Raw genomic sequence first — 19,185 nt, 5'->3', positions numbered from 1 at the left:
GCCGTACTAACGGCAATTAATCCAAAAAATTCGAATAGTTTTGTTAAATTATGTCATTTTTTGTTTTTTAATTGTTTTTATTTATTTTTTATATTTACAATAAAAGCAAAAAGCACACAATTAAAAAAATTGAAATGTTTCATTTTAAGCAAAAAAATGTTAATTTTTAGCAATTATTTGCTTAATTACTTAAATTGTAATAATCAAAATGTTAAAAAAATTAGCCCTCGGTTCAACAAACAAAAAAACAACGAAAAATTTACAAAAAAAACAAGAATATTAAAGTTTATCAACCCACAAGTGCGTATGGTTTGTCACAAGGCTCCTGGGTTATTCTGTTCACCACTTTTATGCCGCATTCACCCATCTTTATGACGTCACAATCAGAATGCACGTTTATTGCTCTGGGTGTTCTAGAAAAAAATTAAATTTAAAAAAGTAAAAAAAAATTTTTGAATTGAATTGTAATTGTAAACCATTATGACGTCATAAACTTACAATGAACAGCATGACGACATCTGTGTCTTTATGACGTAATCAATAAAATGAATCTCGGGCTGAACTAGCTCGCCAAATAATTCGACGGATTCAAAGTCGAAATCTGGGCAAGTGAAGTTAACAGAATCTTCGGGTAACAGAACTCGTTTAACTTCGGGGAATTTTACAAGCTCCGAGTTCTCCAAATTTGCTTCAACAACATCGCTCGATTTTTTAACGTTGGGGAATAGGACTGGAAGGTAGGGTTCCACACATGTGGCCTGTGACAAGAAATTGTATTTAATTTTTATTTTTCATATCCTCTTAAAAAATAGGTTTTTGATATTTTTATCGGGTAAGGGTGTGATACTCGGACGTGTTTAAGCTATCCGTAAACGTCAGGCCCAAAAAACAAATAAGGTGGCATTGGTGCGGCTCGAACTTCAAACCTATCGTTCTTTAGTCCGCTGCTATGACTGGTATACAATACTAGAAGATCGTATTTTATTTTATATTATTTATGTAACACAAACAATCACTAAAATGCTATTTTTTGCCAATATTTTGACTACTTTGCTAAAAAATTTCGGCTAGAGTAGATTTTGTTATTACATTACTTTAGTGAGGTAAAGCGTATAACAGTGGGGATCGAACCCAAGACGCTGCATTGAAATATTCTTCGTTTTTGCCGCTATTTCAAGTCGCCAAAACAATTGGTTTCAATTATAATAAACTATAACACTTTTTCCTTCATATTTATATTGTTCATATAAAAAGAAAACCCAAACTTTACATAAAAAAACTCAAATAAGCTTACCACTGTGACTTCGAATGAGTAACATTGACATGAGTTACAATTTTCCACCCAACGATCTCCCTCCTTTCTGGTCTGATTATTTTCATTGAGTGAACACCCATATCCAGAAAAACAAGAAGCACTTGTTTTTTGTATCATACTTAACCCAGATACCAATACAAAAACAGCCAGTATGCACTAAATACAAAGAGAAATAAATAGTAAATTTATTAAAACGTAAAATGCAGAAATAAAAAAAATAAGTTTACAATTTTTTTTTATTTTGATTTTTTCGCGCATTGATAAAAGTAAATAATAAATACGATATACAATTAATATTACAACAATGCGACTGAAAAAAAATGACAAAATCCAGTTAATGATTTAAAACATGCCAAAAGTAATAATGTTTACATAAAGATTTTAAGTATGTTATAGCATAGTCACCAAACCCGGTATTAAAACTTATAATAAGATTATTATTATTATTTTAGGTAATAAAAATTATAATGTAAACTGCCTAAATTTTGTAATAGCATTATAAGCATTTAAACATTTTTGTTTACAATTTTTAAACCTAAATTTACACCATAGCTTTAACGTTAGTTACTGTGTTTAAAATAGGTTGGTGATATCTCGTATATTTTGAAAATATTGGAGAATTAGAAATACAAAAAGGTTAAAATCAAGTTTTCATACCTTTGATTGATTTAGAGAATTCATTTTAGTTTAATTAAAATTGATTTTTGAGCAACAATTATTGATTTTAAACAATTATTTCTGTAAAACACTCTGTCTAAAAGTAAAAAAAACTAAGTTTTATTAACATTTAAACTTTTAAAAATAAGAATTTTAAATTTAAGACGGCAATACCGGATTAAGATTCTAATACTACTTTATTTTAAATCCAAAAATCAAGAAAACTTACAAATATAAATAAACCTTGATTACTTAATTTTACCTAACTTATACCTTCAATCTAAATATCATATTTTAAACTTTAATTTTAAAAGTTGCTTTTGAAATCGTAGTCTAAACTATCTTAAAACTTTAAGAAAACGCTGTCTTATATTATTTCAACGCGAAAAGAGAAAGGGAATTCATGACGTCACAATCCACTTGTTAATCGCTTTAAGAAATTCCGAAGAAAAGAGAACTTTAATTTAATCTTTGTTTTGAAGGTCATTAAAAGCGAAATTTACCTAAATTTTTAAGTTTAATGACTTCCTACATGATTTAAACACAATAATAAAAATTTCACAAGTATGAGAAAATTCACAAGTCCTTATAACGTCACAAGAAATGAATATAATACGTTTAAAGAACAGAATATGCACAAAATGATTTTTACAAAACCAGGCTATAAGATCCCTCGCATTCTTTCCCGCTTATTTTTTCTACAACTGTGACACCACAATCGTCATCGTTCACAGCCTTACAGGTAGCCGGTAACTGTGCCACAGTTGGCCTTCTATAAAAATTTAATAAAAAACAATTTATCATTTTTATTTATTTATCCTCGATGTGGAAATGTTGACTTTAACCTTAACATACAGTAACAACAGTTACCCTGACCCAGTCTTGAGTTGCTTTTGGCAGTTTGGGATATTATAGATTATAATTGCCCGATACTTATGCTGCTGATCAAGTGTTGGCTCAGCAGGAGTTTATATCATTCATGTCGCCTTACTCAAAGACGCTTCAGCATGGAAGCAATGGTGATCGAACCCACGACCTCGTGAAGTAAAGCATTATTCTCTAACAACTGCTAGTTTATTGAATTAAGTCATAGCTCAAGTAGTTTGACCTTTAAGCCGTTTTAAACAACGCAGTTTCGTAGGGAAACCTATTTTTTTTAAACTATTTAAAAGCTGGTTTATGAACTTACACGTTACAGCATTGCTGTAAACGCCTTTTAATCACATATTCGACTTCAACTGTATCTAAAGGAACAAGATTTTCAACTTTGCTCACTTTAGCGAGAGCGTCAGGACATACGAAATTTCCTATGTCTTTTTCATCGAGGATTTGCTTGTGGGGAATGGGTTCATCGGTATAAAAGAATTCAGTGCATGTGAACTAAAACATATACAAAAATTGTGTTAAAATGAACCGGTGGCATGGTGTAGTAGTCAAAACAATTGTCTGCACTATATGAGGTTCTGGGTTTTCATACTGTAGCACCCTTGATGCTGTAGCACCCCTGAGTAAGGCGCTATAAACGGTATAAACTCCTGCTGAGCTAGCACTTAATCAGCAGCATAATTATTGGGCAATTATAATCTTTAATATCCCACACTGCCACAGGCAACTCGACACTGGGTCGGGGTAAAAAATGTTACTATATGTTTGGGTCATAAAGTTTACTTTCCCACATCGAAGATAAAGAAATATACAAAAAAAAACCACATCGACAATAAATAAATAAATCTTTAACCGAAATTAATAAAATTGGGTTTTAACAGGGATCGAAAGATAAATTATCTTACCCCGGGCCTTTCTTCCGTGAAGCAGGTGCATTTTAAGCATTCTTCCTTCTCCCAACTAACTCCATCTTCACGAGATGTACCATTCTCAAAATCTGAACAACCAGATTCTAAATAACAAGCCTCGAGTTGGTGAATAACACCGACTACAAGCAGAAAAAAGATGCACTGAAAATGAAAAAAATTCAATAAAAATCAGATGGGTATATCATTGAGTTTTGAACCCACAGGTTTCGAGTTCAAGTCTCAACAATGCCACACTATTCGTCTTTAAACTTTAGTACACCCTTTACCAATAAAATTACAACTTTTTCTTAAAGGTTTTATACAAAAATAATTAGAATAAAAAAATAATTTTATACCGTTGCTTGGTGATGAAAATTCATTTAAATTTTGTAACAATATTACCGAAAAATTTCTGTAAAAAATTGCTAATCGATTTAGTTTACTCAAATATTCATGCACCAAACTTACACTATATAATAATACAACTGCAATAAATAATTCTTTTTTAAACTGATTGTTTAAACATATTTTTCCTGGTTTTATAAATTAAAAAAAATACTTTAATGCCAAAATTGCAATAAAATGCAAACTTTTAGTTTTTTTTGAGATTAAAAAAGGGAATTTACTTAAGTTTAATAACTTCCTATTTGTACATTTAATATTGTTATAAAAGTTTAACGAAAACAATATTTTATTAAAAAAAGAAGAATTGGTCTTATATTTGTAAATTAAGGTTCAATTAAACTTTGAAAATGACCGTGTAAAATTTCAAAACAACAATTCAAAATTGCTTTCTCACCTTCTATAAAAATAGAAATTCTGAAATTAAATCCATTCTTAATTACAAACCGCAGAGTTAAAAATAACAAATCGAAAATTAAGTTCACTTTTAATTTCCAATCAAGGCAAACTAAATTTAGAAAATTAATCTTATTTTCAATAATATATTATTTTTAAATTATAATTCTACATCATTTAGGACAAGATATGTAAAGTTTTTAAGATTGTTTCGGCTAAAAATAAGATATTTGTTTACAGATATAGTTTTATCGAAGCAGGAATTAAAGTTTTAAAATGTCAATCCCGTTCAAAAATAAGCATTACAATAATAACAAATTCATGTCATGTTAAGTAAAGTTATATTTAAATTTATATTAAAATAGTTTAAAACTTATAGTAAGGCGTATTTCGACACACCTTTAAAAACATCAAAATAATCTAAAAAACATCATGTAAGTATTTAAAATAAGTCTACACACCTTTAATTCAACCCGAAATCCAAGGCACCTTATTTCCATTAAAAACGTTTTTAAATTTTGTCATGATTTTACGAAATATACATGGTCAATATAAAGGTATGTTCAAATTGAAACACGTTTTCTCGAAATAGTAAAAATTCCGCATGAATTTGGGCTCGCTTCACCATTAAACCATGATTTAAAATACCAATCGTGAAGGTATGATGTCATCACTTAAAGTAATATATAACATTTAAGGGCCATGACATTGGTTACGTTGTATTGGCGTGCTACCTTGTCCTGAAAAATACCAGAGTTTGAAAACTACATTGTCATACTTGCTTGTTTACAGTCCTAGCCGCGGGCGCGTAGCTAAGACATTGGGTGTTACTACATAAAAGTTTGAAATTGAATGATAACTGAACATTTTTTTTCGTATATTTTCTTTATCCTCGATGTGGGAAAGTCGAATGCGCGACCTAAACATAGAGTAACATCAGTTACTCCGACCCGGTCTCGAGTTGCCTTTAGCAGTTTGGGATATTATAGAGATTATAATTGCCCGGTAGTTAAGCTGCTGATCAAGTGCTGGTTCAGCTGGAGTTATACCGTTATAGCGCCTTACTCAAGGGCGCTACAGCATGAGATCAGTGGGGATTGAACCAACGTGTAGCAAGTGTCCTTACCACTACACCAAAAACAGCCATTTGGCTATTTCTATATATTATGTAAAATATAAGTAACACAAAGTTGTTCTATATTAAAAAGTCTACTTACCTTTGCATGAATTATAAAAACAGGTTAGTAATATTTTTGGTGTAATATACTAGCCTTGGCAGCGGACTACAAGCCAAAAGGTTTCGGGTTCGAGTCCCACCCATGCCACATTATTCGATCCTAGAATCACGTCACAACAAACTTGAATCACGTCACAACAACACCCCCCTCCCAATAAAAATCTATTGTTTTAGTGAACCTTCTAACATCGAGGACAAAGTTTAAAAACACAAAAACTAAAATTTCCTCTTACGTCATATTAAGTATACTATGTACAATATTTGCAAACTAAAAGTTTTACAATTTTATAAAAATGTTAAGTTTATTAATAACGATTATCAGGAAAAACATTGCAACCTCATTTTTGTTATGTCACTGATGACGTAATAGGTTTTGCAACGTCATAGACAATGCAAAAAAGTGTTAAATGGTCTAGGACGTTATTGAGTAAAAGTTATCAGCAGAAAGCAGCGTCATAAACAAACAAAAAAGTTTTTATTGTGACGTCACAAAATCAAGATAAAATTGGCAATGGTGTAAAAATATTCAACGTCATGTTAGTGATATGACGTAAACACGAAATATTTCTGACGTCATACAACCACCTTTATGACATCATCAGTATGGTCCACTTCGTCCCCCTCCACGACCTCCCCATTTACCACCCCCATCTCGGCGGTCTCGATCGTAACCTCCTCCACGGCTGTCGTTGTAACCACCCCTTGAACCTCCTCCATAACCTCCCCCACCACCACCCCTGCTTCCTGGAAAAATAATTAAAAATATTTTTGTAATATTTAAAAAGTCATTTCAAAAACAGTTTTTGTCATTTGCAGAAATATAATTAATTGGTCACAAATAAATCACAACCCCTGGTTTTTGTCGTAACAATATATATATATATATCTATATAAGTATCCCATTAAAATTTTTTTTGCAAAAAAATAATTAGTTGATCACAAATTAGTCATAACCCCTGTCTCTTTTAACCCCAAAAATATTTTTGTTTTTTATTAATAAAAATATTCAATAAAAAAAAAATTTGCGAAAAAGCTACTTTATTGGTCACATATTAGTACTAACCCCTGTCTCTGTCACCTCCTCCATAACCCCCTCTACCTCCTCCATACCCTCCCCGACTTCCCCCCCGATCCCCAAAATCTCTGCCACGACCACGACCTTGAGAATGAAAAATGTGGAAAAAAATTAAACAAAATATTAATCATCTAAATATGGCACATCAAACATTTTTTTGTATATATCTTTATCCTTGATGTGGGAAACTCGAATGCACGACTTAAACATAGAGTAACATCAGTTACCCCGATCCAGTCTCGAGTTGCCTGTGGCAGTTTGGGATATTATAGAGATTATAATGGCCTGGTAATTATGCTGCTGATTAAGTGCTGGCTCAGCAGGGGTTCATACAGTTTATAGCGCCTTACTCAAGGGCGCTACAGCATGAGAGCAGTGGGAAATGAACTCATTAAAAAAATTAAGAATAAAACAACATTAAGAGATAAAATTAACTTAAAAACAATCAAATCTTACCCCTATCTCCTCTTCCTCTACCTACAAAAAAAATTTCAACATTATTTGCATTTGTTTAAAATAATTGTTGTATAGTTGGTGTTACAACTCCTACTTACCCCCTCTAAAACCACCCCTAACCCCTCCTCTGGGGTTAACTCCGGGGGTGATTCTTTGTTGTGCAAAACTAACACTCAATCTACCTCCATTATATTCTTTCTCTGCAACAAAAAAATGAAATCTTAAAACAAAATGATTTTTTAGTCTTTTATCATTTATAAAGGCTAACTTTACAGTCTAAACATTTGGTAAGATTTGCAACCCTTAGCCTGGGTTGCTTTTAGCAAAATTTAACAATTAAAAAACACAAGCTTTTAAAAAAATTAAGAAAAATCTAAGAGGGCCAAAAGTATGAGAGAGAATTAGCAAGATCCGCTAAATGGGAGAGTTTGTTCTAGGGAAGTTCGTAAAATTTCAAAAGAAAATTAAAAAGAGCCGTAACGTACAAGAAAGAATTAGCAAAGAACAAAAGAGTAAGGCACAAAAGAGAGTACATGAGAAAATTAGTGAGGATTGTAAAGTTTAGAGAGAATTAACAAAGAACAATAGAGTAAGGCACAAAAGAGAGTACATGACAGAATTAGTAACAATTGTAAAGTATGAGAGAATAAGCAAAAACCATAAATTACTACAAAGAATTGGCGAGGACTGTAAAAAAAAAAGTTTAAAGACCTACACTAATACTTCTAAAACTATAACAAACAATAATTAAAATTCAATAAAAGTAATTTAAACTTACCGTTAAACCAGTCAATAGCTGCCCTTGCTGATGGAGGATCATCGTAAGTGACAGTACATTCTCCTTTTGGTTGGTTGGTCATCTTGTCCATGTAAACATAAATACGGGGTTCCTGGGTCTTTCGGTCTTTCTATAAGGGAAAAAAATATTGCTTTTAATTAACTAAAAAAAAAGAAGAAAAAAATTTAACTTTTATATATTTTAACCCTGCCTTAATTATTCCAATTTGTCCGAAATATTGAGCAATTTTTTCCTTAGTAATATCCTGACCTAAACCTTGAACAAAGATGGTGTCACTTTCAGGACCAGGTGTGCTATCCACAGCAGGTGAAGGAGTGTTGTAACCTACATATCACAACATGGGTTTATATTTTGAATAATTTATTATAAAACAGGTTTACTTATTATAAGTACTATGCACTAAAATATTAGATAATAGAGGTCTTATTTGGTCAAACATATATCTTTGCTTTGCAGACCCCAAATATTTAGAAACAGTCAAAGTGCATTTTGTATATCCCCATTTATAGTAGTTCTATTTTTATAATTTGATAAGTTTTAGATCCTTAGCAGTGTCAACCATTCTCAAAATAAACATTTTTTTTATCTTATTTATAAACCCCCATTTTAATATTATTTTTTACACTTGCTGATTTTTGATAAATCATCCCGTATTGTAATATAAATATAATATTTTCGTCTAATGCAAGGGCATAACACAAACTTTTCTTTTTATTGTATAATATTTAATAACTCAGTTGCTATATGCCTTACCTTTAACAAAATAACTTAACAATTTTTGCACAAAGTTATTTAGCATAAAGAAAATGTTGCTTAAATTAGATACTCATAGATTTTTGGAGATTTTCTTTTATTTTTGTCCTGTCAAAATGTTTAAAGGACTCGTCTCATACTATTTCATTATGTTTGAAATTTAAGCATTTTTATTCACCTACCAAGGCACCATATAATATAAGTTTCCTGTGTATTTTGACTTAATTTTATTCAATAAATCAAAATTTTTTTTTAAAATCATTTTAGATGCAATTTCATTTTTTTTTTTGATAGACAATCCAAGTTTTAATAATAAAATTCAAGTAAAAAAGGGTGCTTTTTAATCTAAGCCTTTAATGGTTATAATTTCGGGCATAATAAACACTGTATTTAATTTTATCACTGATCATTCTTTTACTTTACTTTTAAAACTAAACCCAAGGACAATACAATAATACAACCTTTAATAACAATTTGGTATAACCCTAATACATAAGGGACACTAGTGAACGATATATGTTAGTCCACTTTATAGGCCCACAAAAAAAAACACTTTCGATTGTGGTGAGTAGGTAAATTATCGCGAGCAAATTTGAGCTGAGGGTTGTGACCATGTTATGATATTTGAAATGTATTAACTTGTATAAAAATGACCCCTGATAATAATAGACTAGCAAATGCAAAAAAAATAAAAATAAGTATTCTTAAGTCAGCTCAGACACAAATATTTTAGGGATGCATTAATATTTATCCCTTAGAGTACCCCAAATAACCCCCATAGTACAAATATAACCCTGTAATTAAAGGGACTTACCACCAACCCCTCCTCTGGGGTAACTTCCACTTTCACTCGATTGCCCGCTAAAGAAACAGAAATCATTTACTCAAATGTCCAATCATTTGGACTTAAAGTCATACTTAAATAGATATGCAAGTTGAGGTAATATAAATATATAAACATGCTTTTGGTGTGGGGAAAATATACTAGGTATAGGGAATATATTACTGTGCATTTTGGATAAAAACATACAGCTCTTAATTGTATTTATGCAGGCTTTAGGTTTATACATGTGATATACATGAGTGACCAGGTTTTAGACTTATGACTAATAGTCTTTGATATTCCAATGAAACAGACACATAAATATAAATAAACTATTTCAAATAACACAGACACAGATTGTAAATGGACAAGTCAATCAATTCCCGTTGGATATTGATATAGGCCATAATGTCAAAGTAATATATAGTGAATTTTATGACAGAAACTTGATTTAAAAAATTGCTAAAATTCATAATATTAAGACCCAATACATAAAATGACAGGGGCTAAATTATAGTTATTGGTGTTAGCCACTTCTGGCTACTTCTACTAAAAAATAAAAAAGTTAAAATAACATGTATAGCAAAATATTTAAATTCTTTGATATTTAGGGCTGGAAGGACAATAAGTTTTTGCAAATATTCGAAAAATTTCATGACAGTCTTAATATTTTTTACATTTATTCTCCCCATTTTTTATAAGTCTTAAAATCTTGCATACCAAACAGAAATTAATAAAAATTAATAATAATTCCAGCCCTATATATTAACAATACAATTTTTATTTTTGTTATAAAAACATAATAATAATATTCTTTTTTTAGGTAAAATAGCATAATTTAACCTGTATACTTATTATGTAGCTTCTTCTTTATATAAACCAGTTTGTAGTTAATAGCCTTAACAAAAATAATTAATAATGCAAAACCCATAGTTAGTGAATAAGAGATATCAATAGCATATAAAATATAAATATAAATAAGGTAAAAACTGTAACCCCTATACCTTTAATATTCTTTTTTCGGTATTCAGACAATATTAGTTTAATTAAAATTTTTAAGTAAAAAAATAGTTGTATATATATATATGTATTATATTAAGTTGGAATATACTCATAATCAAAACAGTTTTAAAGCCCCATGTTTTATTTGCAAATTGTGACCCAAAAACCGTAATTAGCACCTAAAGTGACAAGTTTTGACTAAATTTGCAACTTTTAGGTGCCACAGAAAAGGTGGTAACAATAATAATATGGCACTATTTTTTGTATTAAAATTAGGAAAATAAAAATCAACTTACTGTTGTTCGTTTCCACGGTAACCACCTCTGTCCCCACGGTCATCACCCCTCCCTCTAAAACTTCCACGACCACGGTCACTGTCCCCACGGCCACCGCCACGTGAACTATCGTAGCCACCACCCCTGCTCCCTAAAAATAAAAAAAAATACTTAAATTAAAATATTCTTTTTTGTTCTTATATGTACTTATTATTTTTAATCAATTAAATTAGTAATTTTTACCCAATGTTTTGCTTACCTCCATTATTATTTGAGCCACCGTAACCCCCTCTATTTTGTTGGTAACCCCCCTGACCAGAACCCATCTAAAAATGTTTAAAATATTTAATTAATTTTGCTTTTAAAATGTCATTTAAAAAAACTTTTTAAAACTTAAAAAAAAGGTTAAAAACTTACTTGTGATTGGTTTGGACCACCCTGCGATCCACCATATCCACCAGATTGCTGGTTATTATAGGATGGTTTCTGCTGGTTGTTGTAACCACCTTGGCTTTGACCACCGCCATATCCACCACTCTGTGGTTGGTTGCCATAACCACCACCTCCTTGTGGTTGTTGCTGGTTGCCATAGGAACCAGATTGTTGACCATAACCACTGGATGGTTGTTGTTGTCCGTAACCACCTGGTTTCTGATCTGGTTTAGCATAACCACTACCTCCACCTAGTTAATTTAAAATAACCATTTAAAAACCATTTTTTGCATAATTTTTATCAATTTTAATTACTTGGTGTATTTGGTTGTCCACTTGATTGGGTTTGCTGGTTGTAAGAACCATATTGGCCACCTTGCTGGTTCTGAGGTGGTTGTTGTGAACCAGATTGCCTGTATGGTTGTTGTTGTTGACTGTACTGGTTTCCACCTTGTTGTTGTTGTTGGTAGTTCCCATATTGTTGGTTGCCACCTAAATTTAAAATAATAAAAAAATTAAAACAAGTTTTTAATTTTAAATTTAAAAAAAAAATTTGATTACAAATATCGCTAAAATATTTCCAAACCTTGGGCCCCCCCTTGTGGATATTGTTGGTAACCTTGACCCCCTTGACCTCCATAATTCCCATACTGACCACCTTGACCTTGGCCCTACAAAAAATAATTATTTAATCAAAAAACTAATATTGTCGGTTACAAAAAGTTAAAAATATGCTGAAATTAAAATGTTTACTTGTCCCTGTTGTTGTCCACTAGGAGGAGCCGATGATTTCTGGCTGTAATCCCCGTAACCTTGCTGACCTCCACCCATGTAACCTTGTGCTAAAATAACATAAAACTTTTTAACCACTTTCGATTTTTTTTAATTCAGATTTATACCAAATATGTTAATATAAGTGTAGTCATAAAATGCAAAGTTGGTTCCTAATCTACTAATATTTTAATGAAATTACACAGGATTTAATAGATTTGTTTTATAGTTAAAATAGGTCAAATAAATTGATAGTAAACCAGTCTGGAAAGTAGAGAAGCGTGTACGCACAAGATTTTTTTCGTTGAAAAAAATGTGCGCCTGTAATTGGCGTTTTACACGCCTGGTTTTTTAAATAAATACAAAATTAAAGGTAAATATGCTACCGAAAATTTTTGTAAGCGTGCATGCGCGGTCATGCAAATTTTCATGCTTGGACCCACGCCCTATTTTCCAGACTGAATAAAGGATCAGGAGTAAAGGTTGTTTGATCCAGAAAATTGAATAGGGATCAATCTAGCTGTCTAGAGTCAGATATTACAAGTTTGCAAATATTGCAGAACAGAATTTTTTATGAAATGTTTTGCTACAATTTAAAAACCTTAATTGACCAGGAACCAGCCTGGAAAGAAGTGCAGCGTGCACACACGAGATTTTTTCGGTGAAAAAAATGCACGCCCGAAATTAACGTTTTGCACGCCTGGTTTTAAAAAATTTGTGCACGCGCAATGCTGACGCCTTGTATATTTAACCAGATTTAAGTAAAGCACGCCAACATAAATCACGTGCAGACCGAAAATCGTTGTACGCGTGCACGCGCGGTCACGCCATTTTTTACGCTTGCACGCACGAGATCTCGTCGAAAACTGCCCTATTTTCCAGACTGGACCAGGACTTCAAAATTTTAGTAAAATATATGTCATTTTATGCCGAGTTTTAAGTAATTTACACCAGACAGCCAGATATAATTCAGGCAAATTATTAATATTTAATACTTAATAAATGTCAAAAATCAATATAAGCTAAGCTTTGAAAACAAAAAATACTTACAAGCTTGATTGGACATTTTTAACCCTTTTAGTTTTGGCGAGATGAATTTACAATTTTTGACTTTTCAGACTTTGATTGATTTTGACAACTGATTTAAATGTTAACATATAAATTACTTAATATCTATATCTGTAAATAAATAAAAAGTAGAAATATTAACAACTTACTTTAAACTTATTTAATTATATATAGAGATAACAACATAAACAACGGTTTTACTTTTTTTAAGTTTGTCGGCTTGTACGCTGCCTCGTGATTTAGAAGAAAAATTAAAAAGCTGCAAAAATTTCGGTCAACACTTTTACAGATCAAAATTTAAAGATAAGTGCTTACTCTAATTTTTGTGTATTTATCCTCAAAACAAAACAAAATTACAGCAGAATTTAAGAAGACTACGTTATATTAGTTTTTTAAAACAACTAACCATTTTATAATATTGCGTAATATTTAGTTTTTTTAACTTTTCACAAGCAACACTTTAGCAATTAGAAGTGTTTTATTCATCAAAAAAATCATAACAAGTTTACAACCTACAGCTTAGTTTTTAACTTTGCAAAAGTAACCACTTCACTAGAAAAAGCTACGACAATAAAGCAGCTAAGATTAAACCTGGGGCCTGGGGCAGGTAGATCTAAAGTTTTTAGTTTGGCCCTTTGTTTAGATGTCGGTAGTTTATATAATTGATAGGGTTACTAAATAGTTTAAAAAGAAACAACTGCGTGGTCGCAGTATTGTTCTTCTGTGTTTGTAACAATGACCCAATTGTCTTCTTCTATGTCGTATTTGTGGATCGATTTGACTTCTTTATCATCGTTTTCTCTTTATTAATAATAAAATATTAAAAATAGTAGTTGGAACGGTAGCTTGATAAACCTTTTTAAATATAATTTCATTGAACATTATTTTAATCAACTGCAAATTACCCTCCAACGATGTAGATCTTGTTTTGAATCAAACAACCTGAAAATCTATTTCTCTCGGTAATCATGTCTGTAAGGTTGGTCCATACGTCACCGATGACGTCATATTTTTCAGTTGATTTTAAAGTTATATTGCCATCGTTTCCTCCTAAATCGTATACATTTTCCTTGAAATTAAACTTAACTTTGTTTTTTTTCTAAAATTTAAAACCTACCCATGACGTAAATTGCGTCATCGGTTGCCGTAGCAACAAACCACTTGCGTGCAGTTTGTAGGGAGGCGGTGAATCCCCATTCGTTTTCCCTTGGATTGTATTTCTCGACTGTGTTAAATATAGTGAAATCGTCAGTTCCACCGATCGCATATAAATAACCTAAATAAATAACCCAATTTTTTCTAACAATTTAATGTTGCATCAATTTTTACAGGTTTGAATAATTAGCCGACCTTAAACCAAGAATCTACGTATAAGTGTATTAAAATGTGTATCACCTTTTAGTTCAACTAGTTCGTGGCCATATCTTGAACTTTTCATGTCAGCTATTTTGTTCCAAATATTCAGTGTTTCCAAATAATATTCTCCAGATGACAAATGATTTGGGTCCAAAAACCCTCCAGTTACAAAAATTAATCCTGTTTGAAATTAATTTATTCGTTATATTATTTGCATTTTTCATTGCATTTAAACATGTAACCAATTCATTTTATTTTTTTAATATTACCGTTAAGAACTGCTGCACCTGCCCCGTCTCTAACTGAGTTTATTGATTTAACTTGCTCCCAAGTTTGGGGATTTCCCTTTATGTTCATTCTATAAACTGTAACAAGTAAGGTTTCATAATAGTCAGCCTCTCCACCGATGACGTAAACAAAATCGTTTAGTTTCACACAACAGTGACGACAACTTTTATATTCTGGAAGTTCCTAATAAATAAAACATGATAGTCAACAATAAAGCTAATTAAACTCCTTTTCTATTTATGATCATTCTTAGAAAAAGATTAAACATAAAGTTTTACCTGTAGTTGAGTAAACTTGTTGGAAGGAATGTTGTATTGAGTAACTTTATCGTAACGATCCTTTCCACCGATGATAAGTAAGTTTTCTGTTAGTAATAAAAAAAATTATCTGTGCTAACCTGTTCACGTAATCTATGTGTGTTTATCTTACCCTCGCTTGATAAAACCTTCATCGCTTCACAAACTGCGTTGAGATATCTGAGATTTGTTTTTATAAATTCCTAAAAAAAAGAAAAGTGATAAAATATATAATTTAAATAATGTATAATAGTAACAAACCTCTTGCGTAACAACATTGTTAAGAAACTTTAAAGAAAGATCTTGTAGTTTCAAATTCACTTTCTCCAAAACTTCAAGGAAGCGATCCTTACGTTCGTCGGATTTAAACTTGATCCATTCAACAACAGCTTTGTACAAAGTCGTCTTGTCAATCTGTACAAATATAAAAACAAAGAAGTTGCTTTTTTAAGAAGTAAAAAAATACAATTTACATAAAACTAATTTAAACTTTTTATGTTCTTAAACACACAGCATATTAAGTACATTTGTGCAAACTGAATACAAGGAACAAAAATCGTCTTCCACTAATTTCTTGTACTCGTCACGTGACAGAATCTTAGAAAAATTTTCGCACATAAATGATTTAACGCCATCACTAAGTTTGTCGCTATGGTAACGATCAGCCAATAAGCGAAGACTAAAGCAGTTTTGGCAAGTAATTGCATTTTGCAAAAATAAAATGCATTCATCTTTCAGATCTGTAAAGTATTTACAATTTGTGTAAAAAGAAGTTGACATAAAATTGTTCTACACTTGCTCGTTGTTTTTTCAAAAATTATTGATAGAGTTTATACCTTTTATTTGCAAATATTCAGCAGCATCGAGCAATTGGCAAGCATTGGTGACGTCTATTTCAATGTCTCCTTCGTAAATATAATTAATAACTGATCTCATGGATGTTGCGTCAATTCTTTCAATTTCCACTGAACCTGAATATCTTTCTTTCATCTGAAAAGTTTTACTTTTGAATTGTCGTTTGTTAATCTTATATAAACAAATCCCAAAATCAAAAGTTTTTATCACAACTTATTAATTTTTTTTTTGTATATATCTTTATCCTCGATGTGGGAAAGTCGAATGCGCGACTTAAACATAAAGTAACATAAGTTACTCCGACCCAGTCTCGAGTTGCCTGTGGCAGTTTGGGATATTATAGAGACTATAATTGCCCGGTAATTATGCTGCTGATTAAGTGCTGGCTCAGCAGGAGTTTATACCGTTTATAGCGCCTTACTCAAGGGCGCTACAGCATGAGATCAGTGGGATTGAACCCACGACCTCGTGTGTGGTGTAGCAAGTGTTCTTACCACTACACCACGCTGCCGGCTTCCTTTTGTTGTTGTTATCTTTATTAAAATATGTAACGTAACTGAACTGCATTTACCCTTTCATAATCTTCAATGAACCAAATTTTAAATATATATTGTTTTAAGTAAAATATGATTTAAGTACAATCAATCATGTAATAAGATTTCATTGAATTTAACGTACTGGTACGTCGAAAGCCGTTTCAAAGTAGAGACTGTTGCAAGCCAAAACCATTTTGTTTGCTGGGATTGATACACCCCCACACGTAAGAGTGACGTCATTAAACTTGGATTTGTTTCTACAAAAACAATTAAATAACAACACGATTTAAAAATATTTTATAATAAACAGCTAACTTACCTGGCTGCATAAGCATTAAGATCAGGTTTCACTTTTCTAACATATTTAACTTTACCAATATCGGTCGTTCCTTCGATAGAAATAATGTTGTCCATAGTTTTTTAACTGTAACTATGTGTCAAACTAAACTTTAACTTGTATTTGAAAACGTATATAAGTAATAAAATGGTAAGATACGCTTTACTTGTCGACTGTGGTGATATGTGTTATGGCTGAATAACTTTAAGTGAGAGAACAGTATCGCTTGGTACGACATTTACAATACAACCTTGTTTGTTCTGTTTAAAGTATTTTTATTGAATCGTGTGTTTGCTTTTTGCTATATATAGCTGTTAAAACTTTTGTTATTTGTAAAACAGTTAGGAACAAATTTGCGCAACTTTGTTTTAACTATTTTTAACATAGTTTAAGTTATTTTTAATATTAATATAGTTTCTCTTTTTTTGTAATAACTTAACCCCTAAAAGTTATTATTTTTACAGACGGGATATTTATTACAAGTTATTATGTCCATTATCGATCTTATTAAAAATTTGAAATGATTTATTAGCGGAAGGTCACTTTTAGTGAGCTTCAGCGTTTCACGCTGAATCATTCGGCTTGATCCCAGCTGCGGGAGATTTTTCACTCCCCATCGTCATTTATGACGCACTTGTTGTTCTGTTTATCGATAATGCTTTGTATTTTCTTTATTGTTTGTAAGCGCTTTCTCCTATTTTATTTCGCTTTAAATAACTGACAATAGCTTTTTGGTCAGTTCGCTGGACGTAAAAACTCATAAATAAGTAAGGTTTAACACACAATTAGACTTTCGCTTTTACGCTTAATTTGTTGATTATATACTTTATAGTTTGTGTTTCATGTCATATTTTTGTGTCGCATTTATTTCGCATTTCCTGTGGTTTCAATTCTAATTAAAAGCCGCTTGTACAGATTACATTTGGTAGATTGAATCCTTGGGCAGGTTTTGGTAATAAGTTAGCGAGTTTGATTTAACACGACTATTTTGTGTATTTTAATTAAGTGTGGCTTTCTTATCGATGCTCATCTTTACAGCGTACTCTATTGGGGTTTAATAATTGTTTAAGCCATAGTAGGAGTGTATTAGATCCTACAGAAGTATTTCGGTATGCAACAACTAAACAAGTTAAATCAGCTTATAGAAAACTTGCCAAACAAATGCATCCAGATAAAAATCAAGGTGACCAAGCAACAACTAATAAGTTGTAAGTACTAGCTTGAGAAATTAAGGCTTATCTAAAATTATGCTTCTGAAATAATTTAAACAGCAACGACGGTGTGATTAAAGTTTCCATCTTCCGTGTTTGTAACAATGACCCAACTGTATTCTTCTATGTCGTATTTGTGGATCGATTCGATTCCCTGATTGTCGATGCCGATTCTTTAGTAAAAATAAAATGTTTAAGTTTGTTGTTAATAGTCAAAAACTTTGACCTATACTTTTAAAGCTAAACTTATACATTTAGATTTCTCTATTAGTGATTTAGTATTTTTTTACAAGTTTTGGGGCATAAAACTAACACTTTAACAAAAATTTACAAACACGCGTTTACTTAAAAAAATTAGAAGCCGAAATGTGGGCTATCATTATTAATTATATTATCTCATAAAACATTTATTTTAAATTATCAAACTGCAACTTACCCTCCAACGATGTAGATCTTGTTTTGAATTAAACAACCCGAAAAACCATTTCTCTCAGTAATCATGTCTGTAAGGTTGATCCATACGTCACCGATGACGTCATATTTTTCAGTTGATTTTAGGGATTTTTCGCCATCGTGACCACCTTAAATAATTTTTTTTATTATTGTAAACTTTTTTTTTAATTATTTAAAATTACCCATCACGTAAATTGCATCATCGGTTGCTGTAGCAACAAACCACTTGCGGGCAGTTTGTAGGGAGGCGATGAATTCCCATTCGTTTTCCCTTGGATTGTATTTCTCGACTACTTTAGTTGCTTTATCACCATTACTACCACCAATTGCATATAAATAACCTGATATAAATTATACCTTCTTATAGTTTATTTATTGTTAAAATTAGGGTTTAATTGATTGAGAACAGATTTTTAAAAAAAGCTTTGGTATTTACAGGTTTAAACAATAAGCCTACCCTAAGTTAAATTACTATTTGCTTTATTTATATATTTTAATATAAGATTTAAAAAAGGACCACCTTTCATTTTGACCAGTTCATGGCCATGTTTTGGAACTTTCATATCAGCTATTCTGTTCCAAATATTCAGTTTTTCCAA

The 19,185-nt window shown here is 31.3% G+C and overlaps 4 protein-coding genes across 5 annotated transcripts; all 4 read right to left on the bottom strand.

Moving 5' to 3' along the window:
• Positions 1-48: 48 nt before the first annotated feature.
• Positions 49-2,106, bottom strand: LOC145741910 (uncharacterized). The gene is made up of 4 exons (XM_082559596.1): positions 1,973-2,106; positions 1,295-1,471; positions 499-758; positions 49-413 (listed from the first exon to the last, which is right to left on the bottom strand). The coding sequence occupies exons 1-4, from the start codon at positions 1,994-1,996 to the stop codon at positions 290-292; spliced, it is 585 nt and encodes a 194-aa protein (XP_082415722.1). The 5' UTR covers positions 1,997-2,106; the 3' UTR covers positions 49-289.
• A 137-nt stretch (positions 2,107-2,243) lies between these two features.
• On the bottom strand, positions 2,244-4,260 carry LOC145741911 (uncharacterized). Its single transcript, XM_082559597.1, has 4 exons — positions 4,122-4,260; positions 3,763-3,927; positions 3,162-3,352; positions 2,244-2,744 (listed from the first exon to the last, which is right to left on the bottom strand). The coding sequence occupies exons 1-4, from the start codon at positions 4,143-4,145 to the stop codon at positions 2,621-2,623; spliced, it is 504 nt and encodes a 167-aa protein (XP_082415723.1). The 5' UTR covers positions 4,146-4,260; the 3' UTR covers positions 2,244-2,620.
• A 2,138-nt stretch (positions 4,261-6,398) lies between these two features.
• Positions 6,399-13,363, bottom strand: LOC145742633 (uncharacterized). The gene is made up of 14 exons (XM_082560409.1): positions 13,237-13,363; positions 12,169-12,257; positions 12,002-12,086; positions 11,731-11,907; positions 11,401-11,666; positions 11,243-11,309; positions 11,005-11,134; positions 9,698-9,744; positions 8,321-8,454; positions 8,110-8,239; positions 7,430-7,531; positions 7,332-7,352; positions 6,864-6,959; positions 6,399-6,544 (listed from the first exon to the last, which is right to left on the bottom strand). The coding sequence occupies exons 1-14, from the start codon at positions 13,250-13,252 to the stop codon at positions 6,399-6,401; spliced, it is 1,506 nt and encodes a 501-aa protein (XP_082416535.1). The 5' UTR covers positions 13,253-13,363.
• A 245-nt stretch (positions 13,364-13,608) lies between these two features.
• LOC145743060 (kelch-like protein 28) lies at positions 13,609-17,088 on the bottom strand. 2 transcript variants are annotated; one of them, XM_082560937.1, is made up of 12 exons: positions 16,905-17,088; positions 16,728-16,842; positions 16,031-16,184; positions 15,720-15,934; positions 15,456-15,608; positions 15,328-15,397; positions 15,177-15,262; positions 14,880-15,081; positions 14,650-14,790; positions 14,372-14,530; positions 14,160-14,304; positions 13,609-14,055 (listed from the first exon to the last, which is right to left on the bottom strand). In XM_082560937.1, exons 1-12 carry the CDS (start codon positions 16,997-16,999, stop codon positions 13,938-13,940), a joined length of 1,653 nt encoding a protein of 550 aa, XP_082417063.1. In that variant the 5' UTR covers positions 17,000-17,088; the 3' UTR covers positions 13,609-13,937. The 2 variants fall into 2 exon arrangements, with proteins under 2 accessions (XP_082417063.1, XP_082417064.1); XM_082560938.1 differs by lacking the exon at positions 16,905-17,088 and having other exon boundaries at positions 16,621-16,730.
• Between the last annotated feature and the right edge of the window lie 2,097 nt (positions 17,089-19,185).

This window comes from Corella eumyota, chromosome 2 (genome assembly GCF_963082875.1).
Source record: "Corella eumyota chromosome 2, kaCorEumy4.1, whole genome shotgun sequence".
Taxonomy (NCBI): Eukaryota; Metazoa; Chordata; class Ascidiacea; order Phlebobranchia; family Corellidae; genus Corella; species Corella eumyota.
The sequence above is the reverse complement of the archived record's forward strand: the minus strand, read 5'-3'. Positions and strand labels throughout refer to the sequence as shown.